The 18,133-nt window shown below is 46.3% G+C and overlaps 2 protein-coding genes across 10 annotated transcripts in view; one reads left to right on the top strand and one right to left on the bottom strand.

Moving 5' to 3' along the window:
• The window catches only part of Slc39a11 (solute carrier family 39 member 11), a 486,128-nt gene that overhangs the window by 11,330 nt on the left and 456,665 nt on the right, over positions 1-18,133 (top strand). The gene's annotated exons all lie outside the window — the stretch shown is intronic.
• Positions 9,724-17,730, bottom strand: Sstr2 (somatostatin receptor 2). The gene is made up of 2 exons (XM_004860569.4): positions 17,191-17,730; positions 9,724-13,300 (listed from the first exon to the last, which is right to left on the bottom strand). The coding sequence occupies exon 2, from the start codon at positions 13,207-13,209 to the stop codon at positions 12,100-12,102; it is 1,110 nt and encodes a 369-aa protein (XP_004860626.2). The 5' UTR covers positions 13,210-13,300; positions 17,191-17,730; the 3' UTR covers positions 9,724-12,099.

Here is an 18,133-nt window from a genome sequence, read left to right on the forward strand (position 1 = left end):
ACGCTTCCCTTGCTGACTCCCTTACACCCACCCACATCTCTGGATGTGGCTTCTCTGCTGGGCTCGTTTTTCTTGACTGCACCATCTGTTTCTTCTGGACCTGCAAATGTTACAGGTAGTGATAGGCCCAGGATGGACGGTGCTACCTTCTCCTTCTAGTGAGCACCAGGCCCCAAACCAACCATGGTCCCACACTGGAAGAAGAACAGAAAGAGCTCAGCAAGCTGTACCTTGTTGTGAGCCACCCAGTTTCTAGGTTGCTTGGGTGATCTGAGGCTCTGTGTTGGAGGTAGGAGGCTGTCCTTGGCCCTGTCTGGTGGAGACCAAGTGGTAGTTAATCTTAGCAGAGGAGTAAAGTCCTCTAGCCTGAAAGGAACAAAATGTAGCAAAAATGTGTGCCACTTTAGGCAGAGACATCACTGCGTTTGCTTCCCTGAACCCCCCAGGCAGCTGTCACCTTGCATCACAAAGCTGGCTTTGAGAGTGGCAGCTAAGTTTTCTACTAATGGTAGGAATAAAAGCCATGAGTTAATATTAGCCAATTTTAGAAAATGGTCTCTTCACGAACCAGGAAATTTCTGGTTTTCTTTTGTTCTGAATGACGGTGAAGGGAACCTGCTGAGTACAGTGGTGCATGCCTCTATTCCAGCTGCTCAGAAAGCCAAGGCAGGAGGATCACTTGAGCCCTGGATTTCAAGGATGGCCTGGGCAACATACAGACACTCTGTCTAATGTTCACTTGGCACTTTTAGCCACCTGATAATATGACATTCTTTTAAATATTTTTCTTTCATCCAGTCTTTCCAAAGTTTTGCGATGTATGAGGTTTTGTCCCTGTTTTCACAGATGAGGAAGCATGGATAATGGTGGCACCTACTTCCTAGGGCTCTTAAGGGAACTGAATGAGACAATGCATCCAAAGTGCTTAGAACAAGGCCCAGTCCATACAGAGGGGTCAAACACTGAGCTAATCTCCTTCTCTGATTTTAGTAGTCTACCTGATAGTTAGGACTCTGTTTTAAGCAAATGGAAATGTGTTACTTTGCATTTGATTCAAAGAAGATGAGAAGATGATAAAAGTTTTCTTGGACCTAATTTCTAAACTCCTGGCATTTCTCTGTAGTAAGTTTTGCTGTCATGGAAATCTGTCCTGGCTTTATGGAATTTCTAGATCACCTCTTCCATCATCTGCCTTATGATGCTATGACTGGGCTACTTAAACAAGGCTACAAAATCTGGAAGAAATCAGATAGGGCCATTGAATGTCAACATGTGCACAAAATTTGGACTCAACAGTAGGTTCCTATTTTCAAGCCTTTTATTTTTCTTTTTATTCTTTTGTTCCCAGTGAAATGATTTCTGAGAATTTGGCAAAATCTGGAAAATATTGCATAGATTTTTCATTGGGCTGAGTGTTCTTAATAAAGCAAATTATAAAATTCTAAACCCATCTCAGTCCAGGCTCTTGGAAAGTTGGAAACGTGGGTTGTGTCTCTTAAGACTCTGGCCCATTTTCCTGAGCACATGGGATCTTTTTCAGAGGTAGGTAGGGACAGAGGGACAAAGCCTCATGCAGTCATAGATGGGGCTTTTTCAGAGGGGGCTGGATCTAGAGTATGTGATGCTGGGATTAAGGGTGTGTGATTACTAAATTAGTCTACTATTTGGTTTGGCATAGCTCTGTGTGTGAGTGCTACCTACCCTAAGGCCAGGTAGCCTAGATAGAATATAAAGGGACAGAAAGAAGTTGTTATTGCCACTTGTCACTTGCTGCTTGCTGTCTTGCTGCCTTGCTGCCTTCTGCCCACCATGATCTGTTTCTTTTTTTTTTTTTTTTTTGTAGTTCTTTTATTGGTACATTTTAGGTATACAATTCATTTACATTTATCATTGGGTGTTTGTACCTGTACATGATATATCTTGGTTCTTATTTTTTTCCCCCATTACCTGTGCACCCTTCACCCCCTCCCCCCTTCCCTATTTACATAGATTTCATTTCCTTTTTTTTTCTTTTCTCATAGTTTTTCCTTTCCCTCTTTTCCTTTCCCCTTCCCCTCTCTTCACCCCTTCATCTTTGGAACTTTTTTCCTATTTCAAATTATCAGTTATTCATTTTAATCATTTTAACTCTTGTTTACACTATCAGTTTCTCACACTAGTGAAACTATTGGTATTTACACATGTGTGTCCTATTTATTTCACTTAAGAGTATGGCCTTGATATGCATCCATTTAGCTATAAATGACTCTAGTCACACTATTATCTGTTTCTTCTCAGCCATGCCCCTCTGCCATGTCACCCTGCCTTGGAGCCAGCCATCTATGAACTGAAACCTCTACAAACTGTGAGCCAAATAAACCTTTCCTCCTTTAACTTTAGGTGTTGGGTATTTTGTCTCAGCAATGAGAAAAACAATTAAGACAGATCAATTCACATAGCTAGCCTAATGAACAGATTTAAGTCCCTTCCATTCAGACTATGACTTCATTGGAAGGCACTTAATAAAAACAGTACACTTGTAAATTTCTTTAACTATCAGAAAGAAATCTTTATGTCTTGTGTTCTAGCATTAGTTTTTGTTTCTTTTGACAGTAAACATGGAGGTAAATTTATCTGACAGAGAAGCATATATAATCATAAATGTTCATTAGAAAGCAAAAGCAATTTTATCATCTAAATATTTGCAGTGCAGGGATGCTGTGGTAGCAAAAATAATCTCACCCAAAATACTTTAAGAATGTAGAAGGTTGAGATAGAGGGAGGGGGAGGGAGGGGAGGAGAAAAGAAGGGGAACAAATGGAGTTAAGGTGTGTTATGTACATGTACCAGCTCCCACAATCAATGTAATCATCTTGTACTACAAACATATACTAATAAAAGAATGTAGAAAGTCTGGCAATGGACCATTGTGTGCATATATTTCTCACGTGAAAACCATCAATCAGTCACATAGTTGAAACTGGGCACCAGGGCTGTGGGAAGTTTTCCTGGATGTCCCAGCTTCCTTGTGTTCATAGAGTATGGAAGGAGAAGGAAAACTCCATTTAGCCCCTTCAAAGAAAGGGGTGGCAGAGAGCCACTTCATGATCTTTACCACCTTCTGAAAGAGAGACACAAAACAGCCAATTTTTCTCATTGCTGAGGCAAATATCTGACATTCAAAGTTTATATTATTATTTAGGTCACAGTTTATAGAGGTGTCAGTCCATAATTGGCTGGCTCCAAGGCAGGGTGTCATGGCAGAGGGGCACTGCAGAGGAGAAACAGTTCATGGTGGGCAGAAGATGGCAAAGCAACAAGGCAGACAACCAAAGCTCTTTCTATCCCTTTTCTAGGCTACTTAGTGTGGGCAGCACTCACACCCTTAATCCTAGTCCCCCCGATCCTACATTGCACCATGAATCAGTCCCAGCGTCACACACTCTAGATCCAGCCATTTCTGAAAAAGGCCCACCTATGACCACATGAGGCCTTTTTTTTGGTGGGGGGGTACCAGGGATTGAACTCAGGACCTTGCACTTGCAAGGCAGGCGGCAGCACCACTAAGCTAAATCCCCGGCCCAACCACATGAGGCTTTTCGGGACATCCAAACACAATCCGTGACACCTGGCAACTTAGTGACTTAGTGAGATCATGTTTCAAAATAAAAAAATTAAAAGGGCTGGGTGTGTAGCTCAGCTTGAAGATACTGGGTTCAATCCCAGTACCACAAAAAGCAAACAACAAAAACAGAACAAAATAAAATACAATAATACCGGCACCACTCTAAAGATCCAGAGAGTGTTCTTGTGTGTGGGGAAGCATGTGTATTAAAATGTGTGGTATTGATGACAGTGACTGATCTCCTGTTTGGAACAATCCACTGTGGTGTGATGGTGAGGCATAGCTGGAGAGTGGTAGACAAGTTAACTATAAAATAAGGAGGAAGAAGGCTAGGAAATGAGCACAGTTCATGTTCAGCTACCTTAAGTGAGTTCTGAACGTCAGCTCCCTGCACCCCACGCACTAGTCTTTACAAGTGAGATGTTCTCGTTGTGTTGGGAATGAGAACACAGACTTTCCCTGGGGAAGGCTGTCCAGTCATTCTGTGGAGTCCAAGTGTCTGTTGCTTTTCTCTGACAATCTGGAAAGAGTAAGCTTGGCAGCTGCTCGTGGGACTTCACTCACTGGCTGGGCTGGCTGATCTCCTCCTCTGAGTTGAAACAGATGGGAAACCAGTCTTCATCAGCTGATTGTTCTGAGTCTTTTCCTCCTGCTCAACTATGTATTAAGCTGCTGTCAGAGAGCACTCAGCAACCAAAAGGAGGGAAATGCACAGTGAATCTGGGCATGGAGCATTGACCTAGAGGATTCAAATCTTCTGCTGGCTCATCCCCTCAAAATCAGTTCCCAAATGCATTTAGAAAACAAAGTGTCTCTTACTAGTTATTTATTTATTTATTTATTTATTTATTTATTTTTGTACTAGGGATTGAACCCAGGGCTTTGTGCAGCTAGGCAAATGCTCCATTGCTGAGCTACATCCTTGGCTACCTTACTCCAGGTTAAAGGGGGTATTGTGGAATTTTCAAAAAGAGAAATCATTTTAAAAATTAGAATATAAACTATTAGAGAGATCAGTGTTTTGAAAAACGGGGAAGACATAGTTCCAGGAAACAAACTGATGTGCTGAATTTTAAAGACTGAGACTCTCAGCACAAAGGCAAAACCCATTTCCTATCTTGAGTTCTCTGGAAACACCTGGGCCTCTGTTGACCTTAACCATTTTGGGTTTTGATTTTGTTTCTGAGACAGGCTTTTACCATGTTGCCCAGGCTGGCTCCTAGGCTCACGTGACCCTCCTGCCTCAGCTTTCCGAGTAGCTGTGACTGCAGGTGTATGCCACTGTGTCCAGCTTCCTTGATACTTTTTCTTCTTCTTTTTTTTTTTTTGGTACTGGGGATTGAACCTAAGGCCTTCACAGTGAGCTACACCCATAGCCCTTTTTAATTCTTTTATTTTGAGACGGGGTCTCACTAAGTCACTAACTTGCCCAGGCTGGACTGGAACCTGGGCTCCTCTTGCTTCAGGCTCCCAGGGAGCTGGGATTACAAGTGTGTGCCACCACACCCGGCTTCCTTAACACTCTTTAAGGTGAAGCCAGTCTCTGAAAAAAGGGTTTCCTGTCGAAATTTTCTGTTACATCTGTGCCTTACTTGGTTTTCTCCCACAATTATTTTTACTTTTATGGGTACTAGAGGCAGTACATAAGCACTCAAAATCCAGACCCTGTAAGTACCCATTTTCATGTCTGCCCAACAGCCCAGAACCATGTTGCTGGTAGCAAACTAGATTTTGTGCCTGCTCAGCTGTGCTAGAAATGTTCCACTGAAGGACCAGATAGAACGATGTCTTTAGCTACATGGGCAGCTGGTCGCTGAGCCCCGCAGTGTGGCTGAGGATAGACCTCTCCTGCTTCGGGTTGACAAGCCCTGGGAACCAGGGGAGCAAAAGGGGGCCGGGTGAAGTTGCAGAGGAGAAGAAAATGAAACGAGCTGTGGTGTCTGTCACCTCCGCTGCCCATCCACCAGGGATCTGGAAGAAATATCAGAGACTCTTAATCTGCCAAAGAACGCTGAAGCTGAAGCCAAAGTACATCTTCATTCAAGCCAAGGCTTCACTCCTTTGGTGTCTAGCATGCCAGGTTGGTCATGCAGCTGGAGCTCAGCTAATTTAATCTCATGCACGAACGCTGGAGATCAAGCTTCTGTTCGTCCAAGAAGGGCGCACCTTCCCCAGTACTCTTCCCTGGTGCACTACAGAAGGCAAACAGGAGGACCTGATAGCTCAATGGCGAGCCATAGAAGTGGACTACAGTAGGATGGTGGCAGGGGAGGGCCATGTTTATGTTTCAGACAGTCTGTGTGGAGGTGTCTTCATGGGGGAGGAAGAGAACTGCCATTCATTTTCTTGTTGGCTAAGCACCACAGGTTTCCTTAGATTTTCACTAAGGTGTGTGTGTGCGTGTGTGTGTGTGTGTGTGTGTGTGTGTATCTATTAAGATGCTGTCCTTGATGAGGAAATATTTAAGAATTAATCTGTGATTCTTATTTGCAAGACCATTGCTGTTAGTGGTGCTTTGAGTTGTTTGACTAGTTGGATGATCTGTTGTCTGCCCTTCACACCCTTTTGCCCACTCTTTATTTTTAATTTTTTTAGTTGAGGTGGCCTGTTGTATCTGGGACAGCTGACAAGGGCTAGCCCTGCAGTCTGTGACAGGGTACAGAATCCTCTGGGTAAAAAATTAACTGATATGGTACATCACTGTCTCCATGGTGGCGTCAGCCTAGGAAAAAATGAATTTCGAAAAATGAAAAGTGAGTAACTCAGTGAGTTAATCAGATTATGGTTCTGTTCTTCCTCGGAAAGCCATTGGAGGATCTCATGTGTCACACACACGTTTCCTATGAGTGTCACACATGTGCCTCACAGGTCTGGGCATGCGCAACACACGCACATTCGAGGATGCCCTGCACATGTGGGTGTATCCCATGTATCCTGCGTGTGTTCTGCTGCAGCACCAGTGCACCGGCATAATGTGTGTACAGTCTCGGGAGCTTGTGTGTATGTGTGTGTTTGGGAGCACAAACTGGAGTGAAAGCACAAACAGGAGCACTTGAGAGCCTTAGAACACTTCTTTCCTCCTGAGAGGGGAGATGGTGCTGGCTACCATTCAAAGTTTTGTGGTTTGAGGGCCTTTTGGGTTTCTTCTTTAAAAAGAAGAAAACTTGGGCCGGGGATTTAGCTCAGTGGTTTCGCCGCCTGCTGCGCAAGTGCAAGGACCCAAGTTCGATCCCTGGTACCAAGAAGAAAACTATCAACTCAGTAGGCAATGAACATTCTCCCTCACCTGGGAACAGGAGCTTGAGAGACAGAGGAAGTGGTACCACTGAGGAGCGGAGCTGGCTATCGTAGGAATGGCACCGCAGCTGCCCTGCTGGACCTGGTGAGGTGACTGCTAGCTGCCTTCAGAGAGCTGATGGTGGGTCTTTCTCTCTTGAGACAAGCAGCTTCCCTCCAGGGCCCCTGTACTTGCCACTTTGCAATCTGTTCTTTTTGGGGGGCTGGAACCACTGACCTGTTTCCCCAGTCCACACTCAGCTTTTTGAAGGAGCTGCATCGAGGGCTTAAGCAGTCTTCTTTGGTAGACCCGGCACGCTCTCGGGCTGAGCTCACCCAGGCCTCCCTTCTTCAGTGACTTCTACGGCAAAGGGACCTTTATCCTTAAACAACTAGAGGCTCCCAGCACCAAATAATTGGGGCAGAAAGGCTATGGGATGACAGTTCAGATTGCTTTGTAAGTGGGCCTCGTATCGCATTTCTTACAGGCTTTTCTGAAGTGATAGGGCAATAGTATCTCTAATCAGAATATCCCTTTTCTGTTTCTAGACACCAATATCCAGGCCAAGAGGCCCTTTCCTCCCTCTTGTCCATCCCTTTGATAATGTCAGAAAAAAGATGGAAAATGGAGCCTGTCCCTTCCTGCCTGTCACCTCCTGCGTCTCCACCCACTGAAGCTGAGTCTCTGCCCTCAGCTCTCTCATGCTTAAAATCTGTGCCCAACAGGAGGCAGGTGTTCAGTGTGCTGGGTGATCTGGCCACAGCATTTCATTCTAATGACATTACATGCACTTCTCATCTTAGGAGAATCAATAATGCTTTATAGTTGGCTTGGTTAGGTCTTAGTTAATATTTAGCTCTGTTTTTAAGCACAGTCCAGATAGATACAAGCAGAGACATCTACAAGAGAACAAATAGGTATCTGCCAGTGCTCAGCCACTGCCAAGTGGAGGAAGGGCTAGGCAGCCTTGAAAGTGGCAGTGAGGGTGGCAGGTGTGAAAGCTTGTCCTTGGGATGTCATTTCCAGGCCGAATGGTCCCTGAGTCAGTAATGCAGCTACAGAAGATTTTCTGCTGTGAGTAGAACACAGACCCTAGTGCCTACTTTTTACGTGAGCCAATAGAAAGAATTAGAGGCTCTGCCTAGGAGACTGTTCCCAGAAATTCATATATTAGAAGCAAAATAAGCAACTAGGTAAAGGTTTGCTTTGATAGAATGTTTGATGGGAAATTTAATGTTTTTGAATCCAGCAAAAATGTGGAGGAGACAAGTGATTGCTTATAAGTCATCACTTAGAAGTGCAACTGCTTCTAAGCTGTTGTGATTCTTACGATAATACACATTTCAGAAACACTAAGCAGGCTTTCCTGACCATATATGGAACCTTCTGATGTTGTCACCTTTCTTCAGCCAGGCCCAAGCTCCTGTCTTCCCGCCATTGCAACTTCAGTCTTCATCGAATAGCCACTGTTGGAGCTGATTGGGAGCACGTACCTCCACAGCCCCTTTCTTCCTACCCATCCCAATGACCAGATTGTACACTTTTCCACCGTGACTCTCCTATCCAGGGCAGCTGGGGCTGCAAGCTTTGGCAAGCAATACCCATGTTCCTTCACGGACAGGAGATTAGATTGTACAAGCAAATAGACTCCAATTCATAACCAGCTCTGGAAATCCCATCCACCAGCCCACATTTCCCTCTTTGCATTCCATTTCACCATCTTCTATCTTTGCATCTTCTTTTCTCTTTTTGGTACCGGGGATTGAACTCATGTCCTTGCACTTGCACAGCAGGCGGCGAAACCACTAAGCTAAATCCCCGGCCCAATCTTTGCATTTTAAATTGTTCCAAGCTATGGTATGAACCTCACCAAAATTTCAACTCCAACTCCAATGTTACTCAATGCTGTGTTACTGAAACACAAACTAACATTCAATTCGGGCCATGTTGTCATAATATCTTTCCCAAAACTTTTCTCACTAAGTCTACAAAGGTTTAATCAGCTCTTAACTACCTACATTAATGGAAGTGATACCCTAAAATCAACGGGATGCATTTCTTTTTGTTCTCTTAACATCCAGCAGATTTATCGTCATAATGTTGAGCTGAAGCTAAGATTAAATTTTTGAATTAAAATTGCAATAGCATTTACATTAAAAGCTTTATTCCCTCTTTGGGCAAAAGAAAACCAGAGAGCAAGTCATCCTTGAAATAGATATTTCAAAAAATAGAGAACACACCTCTGTAGAGTGGAAATGCTATTTTCACTGACTACTTATTTGGGTGGAATTATAAGCATTGATCTTAAAGGTCCCTTTTTTCGCCTTCAAATAAATCAGCCTGTTGATGGATGATGGCCCCAGATACTGGGTATGAATTTGATTTTGAGGTTGTCAGTGCTTTGGGGGTAGTTTCTCTGGTCCCCAGAACATAGACACTATAGGATTATTCTTAACTGCCTTGAATTTCTACCAGTTTTGGTCTCCTAGAATGATTTCCCTAAGTAAAAAACAATAAAACTCCAGCACACATTCAAAGATCCTGGGACACCTCATATTATAATAATGGTAAAATTGGGTTTATAGTGTTTCTTTCTTTGCTTGCTTTTATTTTTAAAACATCTCTTTCCATTAGATACAACTGCCAGGGAGCAAGCCTTGAGCTGAGCTTGTAGCTGACTTTGCCTTTAGTAATGATGTTGCAATGTCTGGGGAGGGTTGTATACCACACCGTGCCATGCCACACTGCAACGTCCAGGGGTGGACTGCAAGCCACTGTTCTGCTGGAACACGCAGCTCCCGGAGATCCTCAAGCCAGTGTCGGTAAAGAATCAAACAATCAGTGTGAAACAAAAGATGACAATTTACTTAAAGATGGGAAAGGCAGAAAAGAAGGATGACAGACAGCTACTCAGAATGAGTAGGTTGAATTCGAAAGTGAATTGGTCATGGATTTCTTGTCTGCAGCTCCTTTTATTGAGATCTTTGTCCCACTGGGCTCTTGGAATCTGATTGGCTCTCTGGCTTGTCTTTCATCCTAATCTTGGATTTTCTCCAACCCTGAGACCTTTCCCTGTCCTTTGGTGGAGGGCAAGATTATGGGTGGGGCCCTTATGGACAAGTAGTTTAGGCTAAAGGATTAAGTGAAGGGGAAATTTTCGATTCTTATGTTAATAGTGCTACCTAGGAAGTTTGTCTAATTCCTCAGAGTCTAGCTGCCTTTGCCCTCCTAATTGCTAGAATCTGGCTGCAGGGGTCAAAACTGCCTTATTAACTTTTAATAAAGCTCAATGAGGCTTTCATCCTATATTTTCCCTACCTATAGTACCCCCTGTCCCTACAGTGTGGAATTTTACCACATGCATTTTTTGTAACAACTTTCCCTATAGTCCTTTTTTGTAATTGCAGCTCTTTTTATTTTTGCATGAATTTATTTGTCTATCATAAATCTTATGGAACATATTTTTTAAGCCACAGTAAGTACTTTGGGGAATGAGGTGAAAGATATAGGCAGAGGGAACAAAAGCAGTGCATTAACAAGGAAGCCACAGGTGGGACAATTAGTTATTCTGACCTTCAAACAACCCTTGCTTAGGGAGCCAGCAGAGGAAAGCTCATTTTAAAAATCTATGTACAAGGTGTTAAGTCATACTTTCTTCCATATAAACCCAGAGAGGGTGGCATCTTGCAAATACTGGGTGTATATTTCTCCATACCCTGGAAACTGCAATCAGTCCATGAAATAGACATTGTCCCTTCTTATCACTTGTACATAAACCTGTCTACAGTTTGGGGAACAAAAGTCCTTGGGGGAATAGCTCAGAGAGTTCATAGCATTCAAGATACAATGCCTAATGGGTATACAGTCAGTGAAGAAGGTAGCATAGCAATACCTGTGAAAGATGGGGCTCCTTTCAACACACACACGCGCGCACACACACACACACACACACACACACTTGCACATCCCCTTCATGCTGACTATCTATTGGCTGATGTGTGTTTTTGTTTTAAGAACAATGTCCTCAGGTCTTTAATATGCATCGTGATTTTCTTAATGCCTAGCTTTGTATGAAGTCCTTTAAAAAACCCTTTGATGTGTTGAATTACATTTCCATTTTCTCTCATTAGAAAGTCATGTCCAGCATGAACAGAAAAAACTTATTCATAGTTTCTCATAAAGGTATAATTTTGCTTCATTCTTACTCATTTATTTTCATGGCAAGAAGGAGAGAAAATTGTTTCCCCACAAGAATCACGGTCTTTTTTTTTTTTTTTTTCCTTTCAGGTTAGTGAGTTTTTCTCTCCATGGCTTCCTAAGAAAGATTAAACCAATTTGAGAAGAAAAAATGCAATCTTATAACAAAGCCAGCTTTGTCTTGATAATTACAATGATTGATGACTACAACCACTTAAGTCCTTTGGGGTAAATGAATAACTGCATTTAAGAAGAGGAAACTCATGACTTTATATTTTGGGTCTTCAAATATCTCCTCTCATCTCCTCTTTATTTTGACCAAACTTTCCTGAACTTAATGAAGCGAATACCCTAGGACAGAGGCAGATTATGTGAGGCTGGAAGTCTATACAATTTAGGGGGCCCTCCTAAGAGAAAGGCTACAAAAATATCTTACTTTCAGGTTTTTTTTGAAACAAAATCATGACCATATGACCACACTGCTCGAGAGATCCCTAAAGCTTAAACTGTTGGCTTCATGTTAAGTCCATTTCTTTAGTTTCATATTGTGGTAAATGTCCATGTATATACTATGCACAGTTGACTTTACTACTTGCATCTGTTAACGAAGAAAACGTAGGTAATGACTGTACAAAGAACAGATAGGAGTAATACAAGTATAAATATCAGAACACAAGATTACATACTGGTTTTTAAGCACACAAACACATAGGTAGTTTTTTTTTTTCTATTTTTGTTGAACTTCACCATATCTCAAGGTCACACCCAGGCATGATCTCCTCTTCTCCAGACTTTGAATTGTCTGCCTGCATTTAAATGTCACCTTCAGGGGGAGGTAATCAATGTGAGACACTATCATTCAATCAGAGGAGCTCAAACCGTATTCTCTGAATTGGTCTCATGCTGAGCAATCCTTTATTCTAGAAGCCGCAGTGATGGATGGGAGGAAGGGAGTATGAGGATAGAGCCCATTGCCAAGAGGCAGAGCTTGGCTCCTCTTTGCTTTTGTTTTCCAAGCTGTTCAGATACTGGTTTGGAGGTCTCCATTGAGGAGAGTCCTCTGGGTCTCTGTGGTCTCATTCAGCCGGGATTTATCCTGCTTACTGTCACTCCGTTCCCCATCATCTGTGCCACTCACCTTGACCAAGCACAGCACATTCTGGAAGCTCTTCTTGAAGTTGTCAGATAAGAAGGCATAGAGGATGGGGTTGGCACAGCTGTTAGCATAGGTGAGGACCACCACAAAGTCAAATATGCCTTTAAGGGCTGGAGTGGGATTGATGACCACAGAGACGGAGGAGACATTGAATATGTAGAAGGGGAGCCAGCAGAAAATGAAGACAGCCACCACGATGGACACCATTCGAGTGACCTTCTTCTCAGATTTTTTCCTCTTGGAGGATCCCACTCGGATTCCGGAGGACTTCACCTTGATGATAATGAACAAGTAGCAAAGACAAATGATGGTGAGGGGTACCAGGAACCCTAAGATGAAAGCATAGATAATGAACCCTGTGTACCATGCCCCAGATTCACCTGGCCAGTTGATGGTGCAGCTGCTTCTCCCCCACTGGTTGCTCCGAAGCCCGGCATATATCATGATAGGCAAGATGACCAACAGAGAGACTCCCCACACAGCCACATTGATCATCTTGGCTGTCCTGGGTCTCCTCCACTTGGCTGATTTGATGGGGTGGACCACAGCCAGGTAACGGTCAATGCTCATGACTGTCAAGCAGAAAATGCTGGTGAACTGGTTGATGCCATCCACAGTCATGACCACCCGGCAGATGGCCTTGCCAAAGGGCCAGTGGACCAGTGCCACCTGCATGGCCAAGAAGGGGAGCCCCAGCATGAAGAGCTCATCTGCGATGGCCAGGTTGAGGATGTAAATGTTGGTGATGGTCTTCATCTTGGCATAACGGAAGATGACATAAATGACGAGTGTGTTGCCACACAACCCAATGATGCAGACCACAAAATATATGAACGTGAGGACTGCATTGCTGGTCATGTCATAGTACGGCTCTGTCTGGTTTGAGTTGTTGAGTGCTACCACTGAGCCATTGAGGTCGAAGGGAGAGGCCAGCCATGCTTGGGTCCCATTGAGTTGGTCATATGCCATCTCCATGGTTGCTCTGCCTCTTAGTCTAGAGCCAGCCAGCCTGGAGATCTTATTCTCACTGCAGTGGGCCCCAGAGGCCAAGGATCCACTGTGACATCTGGAAGGAAAGAAGATGGGCCTATCAGTCACAGGCTTTTTAAGCTTTCATCAGCTTTCCGCTTTTCTGCTTTATCCTCTTAGACATACTCTTAAACTGGAAAACGTGCTATCTTTCTACATCAGCATGACAGCTGCCAGCCTATCCTTGTCTGTGTGCAGACTTTTTGGGTTCCGTCTTCACAGTGGGGGAAGGGCTTGGGTTCAGCCATCAGTTTTGGTGACGCACATGCGGGGGATGACCATGGCCTCAAGAACGCATACTTTGACCCCTCAGTAGTTGACTGGTGCAAACTGCCAAAAGGCAGAGCTTGGAGAATTTCAGTGCCTGACCTTGGGGTGGGAGTGTCTGACTCTAGTATCCTGAGTCTTTTCCCTGTGAAGAAATCTATGCTGACTTGCTGCCTGCTGAGGAGTCGTTCCATTCTCAATCCTAGAAATGGAAAAACCCCAAACCTCAGAGTTAGAACAGTCCTGGTCTCCATGGCTGAGCCCATGCGGCCTCATGTCTAGCCCTTTCCTGCTCAGACTCTCCTTTGTTGAAACGGGGGTGCTGTGAAAGTTAAATGAGAGAAGGTATGGGAAGACACCTAGCATTGTGTTGAGCCCTCTCCCCTTTATTCCTCCACCATCTCATTATCTTCAGTTTATTGAAATCTGCCTACATGATGAATCAATTTATGGTCTTGTGGTATTAGAAATAAAAGTCTGAAGCTAGGCATGGTGGGGCATGCCTGTCATTCTAGCATTTGGGAGGCTGAGGCAGGAGGACTGCCACTTGTTTCAGGCCAGCCTGGACCACATAGTGAGTTCAAGGGCACCCTGAACTACATACTGAGAACTTGTCACAAAAAAAAATTTTTTTTTAAATGTGTGCTTTAGTGTAGATGTTGTCTGTTCCATTCTTGTTTCTCCAGTCCCTGATACTTGTCTGCCTCATGGTGAGGAGAGCCCTTTCCTAAAGTCCCCGACCAGGGTGCTGCTCCAAAAAGTATTTCTAACACTCTAGAGGATTTGGCTGCAATTCCCTGATTAAGGCCAAAACAGGAGCCAGTTGAGGGACCCTTTCTCTCTAGTGTATACAGAAGGTTCCAAACTCTGAGACAGTTCATTCCCACACCCTCCCATCTTCCCCATCATCCTGAGAAGTGGGACATTATCCCCATTTTAAAGATGAGGATGTCAAGGCTTAGAGGCTTTAAGGAGCTCACTCTCATAGTTGGCAGAGTTGGGGTTTGAACACAGGCCACCTGGCCCTACATCTCCTCTGCCTTTCATGGCAGCGAATCTGCTGTTCAACAGACTGGAAAACAAGTGGCTGATAAGTGGGCTTTGGTTGAAAGCAACTGACTCCAGTGTTACCTCCATGCTTGCTGAGCAAATAATTATTGCTCTATTGGCTTGGCTTAAGATATAAGGCAATGGATCATTGCATTCTTAAATGATTTATCTACGATCATTTGAAATACATGGCTGAGGGCTTCTTTGTGTTGGGCACAAAGACAGGCTGGTACCCTCTAGGGAGTGAAAATTTAGTAGGGAGACAGCCAAGGAAGGCAACTCATATAGGGTGTGAATGGCACAGAGATATTAAAAAAGGCTGTAAGAATTCCTTTCTTCCTTGGGGATGTAGAGAAAGCTTCACAGGAGGGATTTTGGAGCTGGGCCTTGAGTGTATGAGAGTGAAACAAAAGGACAGGGCAGGAAGTCAGTCCAGGAGAAGGAAGATGCCAGGGGTGGTGTGTCCAGCACATAGTAGGAATAAGGAATCTGGCTGACACATTTTCCCCACACAGGGTACTTTTTCTGGTGCCTGCGAATAGATGAGAGAGTGAATGCTTAATGCTCACAGACAAAGCAGGTAAAGGAGATTTAGGCAAAAACAAATACAAGAGCATCCCTGCCCACCTTTGCTTGTGATTCATTCCATATTGCCAGGCACACTGCTTACTCTTTCTGTGCTAATATCCCCCATCGCAGTGTCTGCAGAGTCTGGGCTTTGTGGCCAATCCATTTTTCAAAGTACTTTGGGGACCCAGGATTTCATGTCTGCATTGGGCAAAAAAGCATAAGCTGACAGCTATTACAGAGGCTGTAAAGAAGCTGTTTTTAGTATCCCCGGATTAACTTAAATTGTTTCCACTATCGTTTTTAACCATCTCACCTATTATTTAATTCTACAGATCCAGAATTCTATTTCAGCTGGCTGCACTTGGAGTGTATGTTAACCCTTAGCCTTGCTGGAGGCCCAAATCTATACCACAAATGGTCATACTCTAATGCCTGGGTTACGCTGAAGAGCCCCAGGGCCACAGAAGCCCCATCTAGAGCTCTTGGGATGATGATGATGATGATGGAGGGGATGTGAGGAAAGGTCAGATGCCATTTTCCAGCTGTAGCTGTGCCTTTTCCTGGACCAAAGTACATGAGGGTCAGGTTATTTTGGGGTTTTTTTTCCCCCAAAATAGGCTGAGAAGCATGTTTGAGATGCAGCAAGAGATGGGGTTCAGAGCCCTGGTAAAGGTAGCAGAGGTGATAGATGGAGCTGGGAGAGGCTCCTCCAGGAAGAAATAAGCTCGAATCATGTGAGTCTCATTTAGCAAGGAACTCAGCTGCCTAAGGTCTCTGAGAGCCTTCTGCTTCATGTTTGTCCCACAGCAAGTAGACTGCAAATGCTAAGCAGTCAATACTTGTTGAATTGTGGTTAAATTAAATGTACTAGGAAGTCTGATTTTCTGCTTTCTTTATTTTTCCAGTTTAAGAACTATTAGCTACAGGGAATGGCCTGGTTGTTGGTTTACTCTGAGCTTATGGCCAGGCTCTTTTGAAGAGGAGAGTTACAGTGGTCCCTTCCTATATTCCGGAGCAGGAATGAGAGATGGAATGGGGTCCTGACATCCGGGTGCCCCTAAATCCTACTTAGCTTTGGTTATTGTCTTCCCAGCATCTTTCTGCATTTAACCCCCACTCCCGCCTCCCTTCCAGCCTAGCCGGTAAACCAGCTGGGCCTCTGGGGCTTGAGCCGGGAGCCCCCACTGGCAGAGAGACAGCAATTCGGTGTGGGCCACCGCAGCGCTAGAGCGCCTGGGAAAAGCCCTGGTGCTGGCCAAAGCGGGGGGGGGGGGGGGGGGACAGCGGAGCTGGAGCTGTGAAAACCCTCCTTCAACTCCGGACCCTCAGAGCAGGGTCTCCTAAAGGATTTCCGGGAAGGTGTAGGGAGAGTGAACGAAGACTACAGTGCCAGCACGTCCAGGCTCTAAACAGAGTGCGACCGAGGTGCCACGGACAGCTGGAGGTGACGCCAGTTGCCTGGGGGGTTTGACCAGCGGTCTAGGCAGACTATGGTCTCCGCCCAGAGGCAGGAGGTGAGACCCCACGGCAGTCCGCATCCGCCTCTCCAGCCAGGCGGGGAATCCCCTCTTCTCTCCGCCCGGGGCCCCCGCGCCTGCCACTCCCAGGTTCAGAGCTCGGGATCTCGGAGATGCGCGCCTGCGGGAGCCCGGCGTGGCCCCGACACATCCCTTCCGCTGGCCTCGCTCGCCTTGCTGCGGGGCTCTTTTGCAAGTGGCTCGGAAAGAAGTTGCCCCCATCATAGCTACCGCTGGACGCTCGGGCTGCAGGGCACGCGCCGAGCACACGGGCGCACGCACCACCAGCAGCCCCCGACTTACGCCAGGACACCCCTGTCGTTCGTTCCCACACAGTCACACAATCATCGCCGACAGGCACAAGGGCGGAGAATCGTGCACCGGGACCTGTGCTCTTCGCACGGATGGGCGCGCGACCGTCAGCGCAGACGCACACAGGTGCCCAGCTGCGCTTCTCGCTCCCTGCATCTCTCCGTCTGCCTCTCGGCCACACACAACGCACATGCACGCACACACACTTTACCTTGGTTTTCCGCGGCAGTGCCTTATCTGGGCTCGCCAGCGCCCAGTGGCTGTCCCTTACCCGCCCGGGTGCCAGGGAGCGCAGCAGCTTGGCGGGTGCCTGATGCCGGGCGTCCCGGCTCCCGGCCCCTCAGGCTCCTCGCGCGCTGAGGAACCGACCTGGCCCGCGAGCCGCCAGCGCCGAGCTGCGGACTGAGCCCTGTGCGCGGGTGGCCTCGCTGGACTGGCCCGGGCGGGCCGGAGCCCCTGGGCACATTTCCCCACAGCGCCCCCCTCCAGTTACGTCACCACGGCTTCGCTCCGCCCGCCCGCCGGGTCCTGTAGGAGGACTGGAGTGAGACCGGAGGAGAATACCGCGGAGGGCTGCGGGCCGGGCCGAGTGCGCGGGTCCCCGGGGAGAGCGGGAAGAGGGACCTGCTTGCGGGGGCGTGAAGGGTGAAGTGATCCCAGATTCCCCAAGACTCGCGGGCGAGGACTCGCGCCGCTTTCCCTCCGATTGCCTCTCACCCGACACATTCCGGGCAGCTGGCGTGGGGGGTAGTGGTGGTTGTGGTGGTGTCCACACTTGTCCTGGGACCTGTGATTTTCTTAGTCACACAAGTTGGCAAAGCAGCGTCCACCGTGGACCAGCCCTGGGTTGCAGGGAACAAGGTGCAGCACCAGGGAAAAGCTACAGAGCGAAGGGAGGCGGAGGACCCCGCTTCTCCATGCAGCTGCGAACGAAGGCAGGTGTGTGAGCTGCACCTGAGGCCCAAGATGCAATTCGAGCAGCTGCCAGGGCCTCAGCCAAGGGTGGAGGCCCAGGGACCCGCTGTCCCCTTGCTTGAGCCTGTCAGTCAGCACGGCCTGCCAGCCTGGCACAGCCGCTCTGCCTACGCTGTGCTATGCGGAGCAAACGGGAGCCGGCGAGAAGTGGGAGTTGTGTTGCATCAAGCTGCAGCTAT

The sequence above is a fragment of the Heterocephalus glaber genome, unplaced genomic scaffold (assembly GCF_053883595.1).
Source record: "Heterocephalus glaber isolate CG9 unplaced genomic scaffold, H.glaber_assembly_v1.0 deba00000937, whole genome shotgun sequence".
NCBI lineage: Eukaryota > Metazoa > Chordata > Mammalia > Rodentia > Bathyergidae > Heterocephalus > Heterocephalus glaber.

What these genes read in the sequence shown, in the direction of transcription:
- Sstr2 (XM_004860569.4), bottom strand. Translation starts at nt 13,209, where the DNA reads ATGGAGATGGCATATGACCAACTCAATGGGACCCAAGCATGGCTGGCC.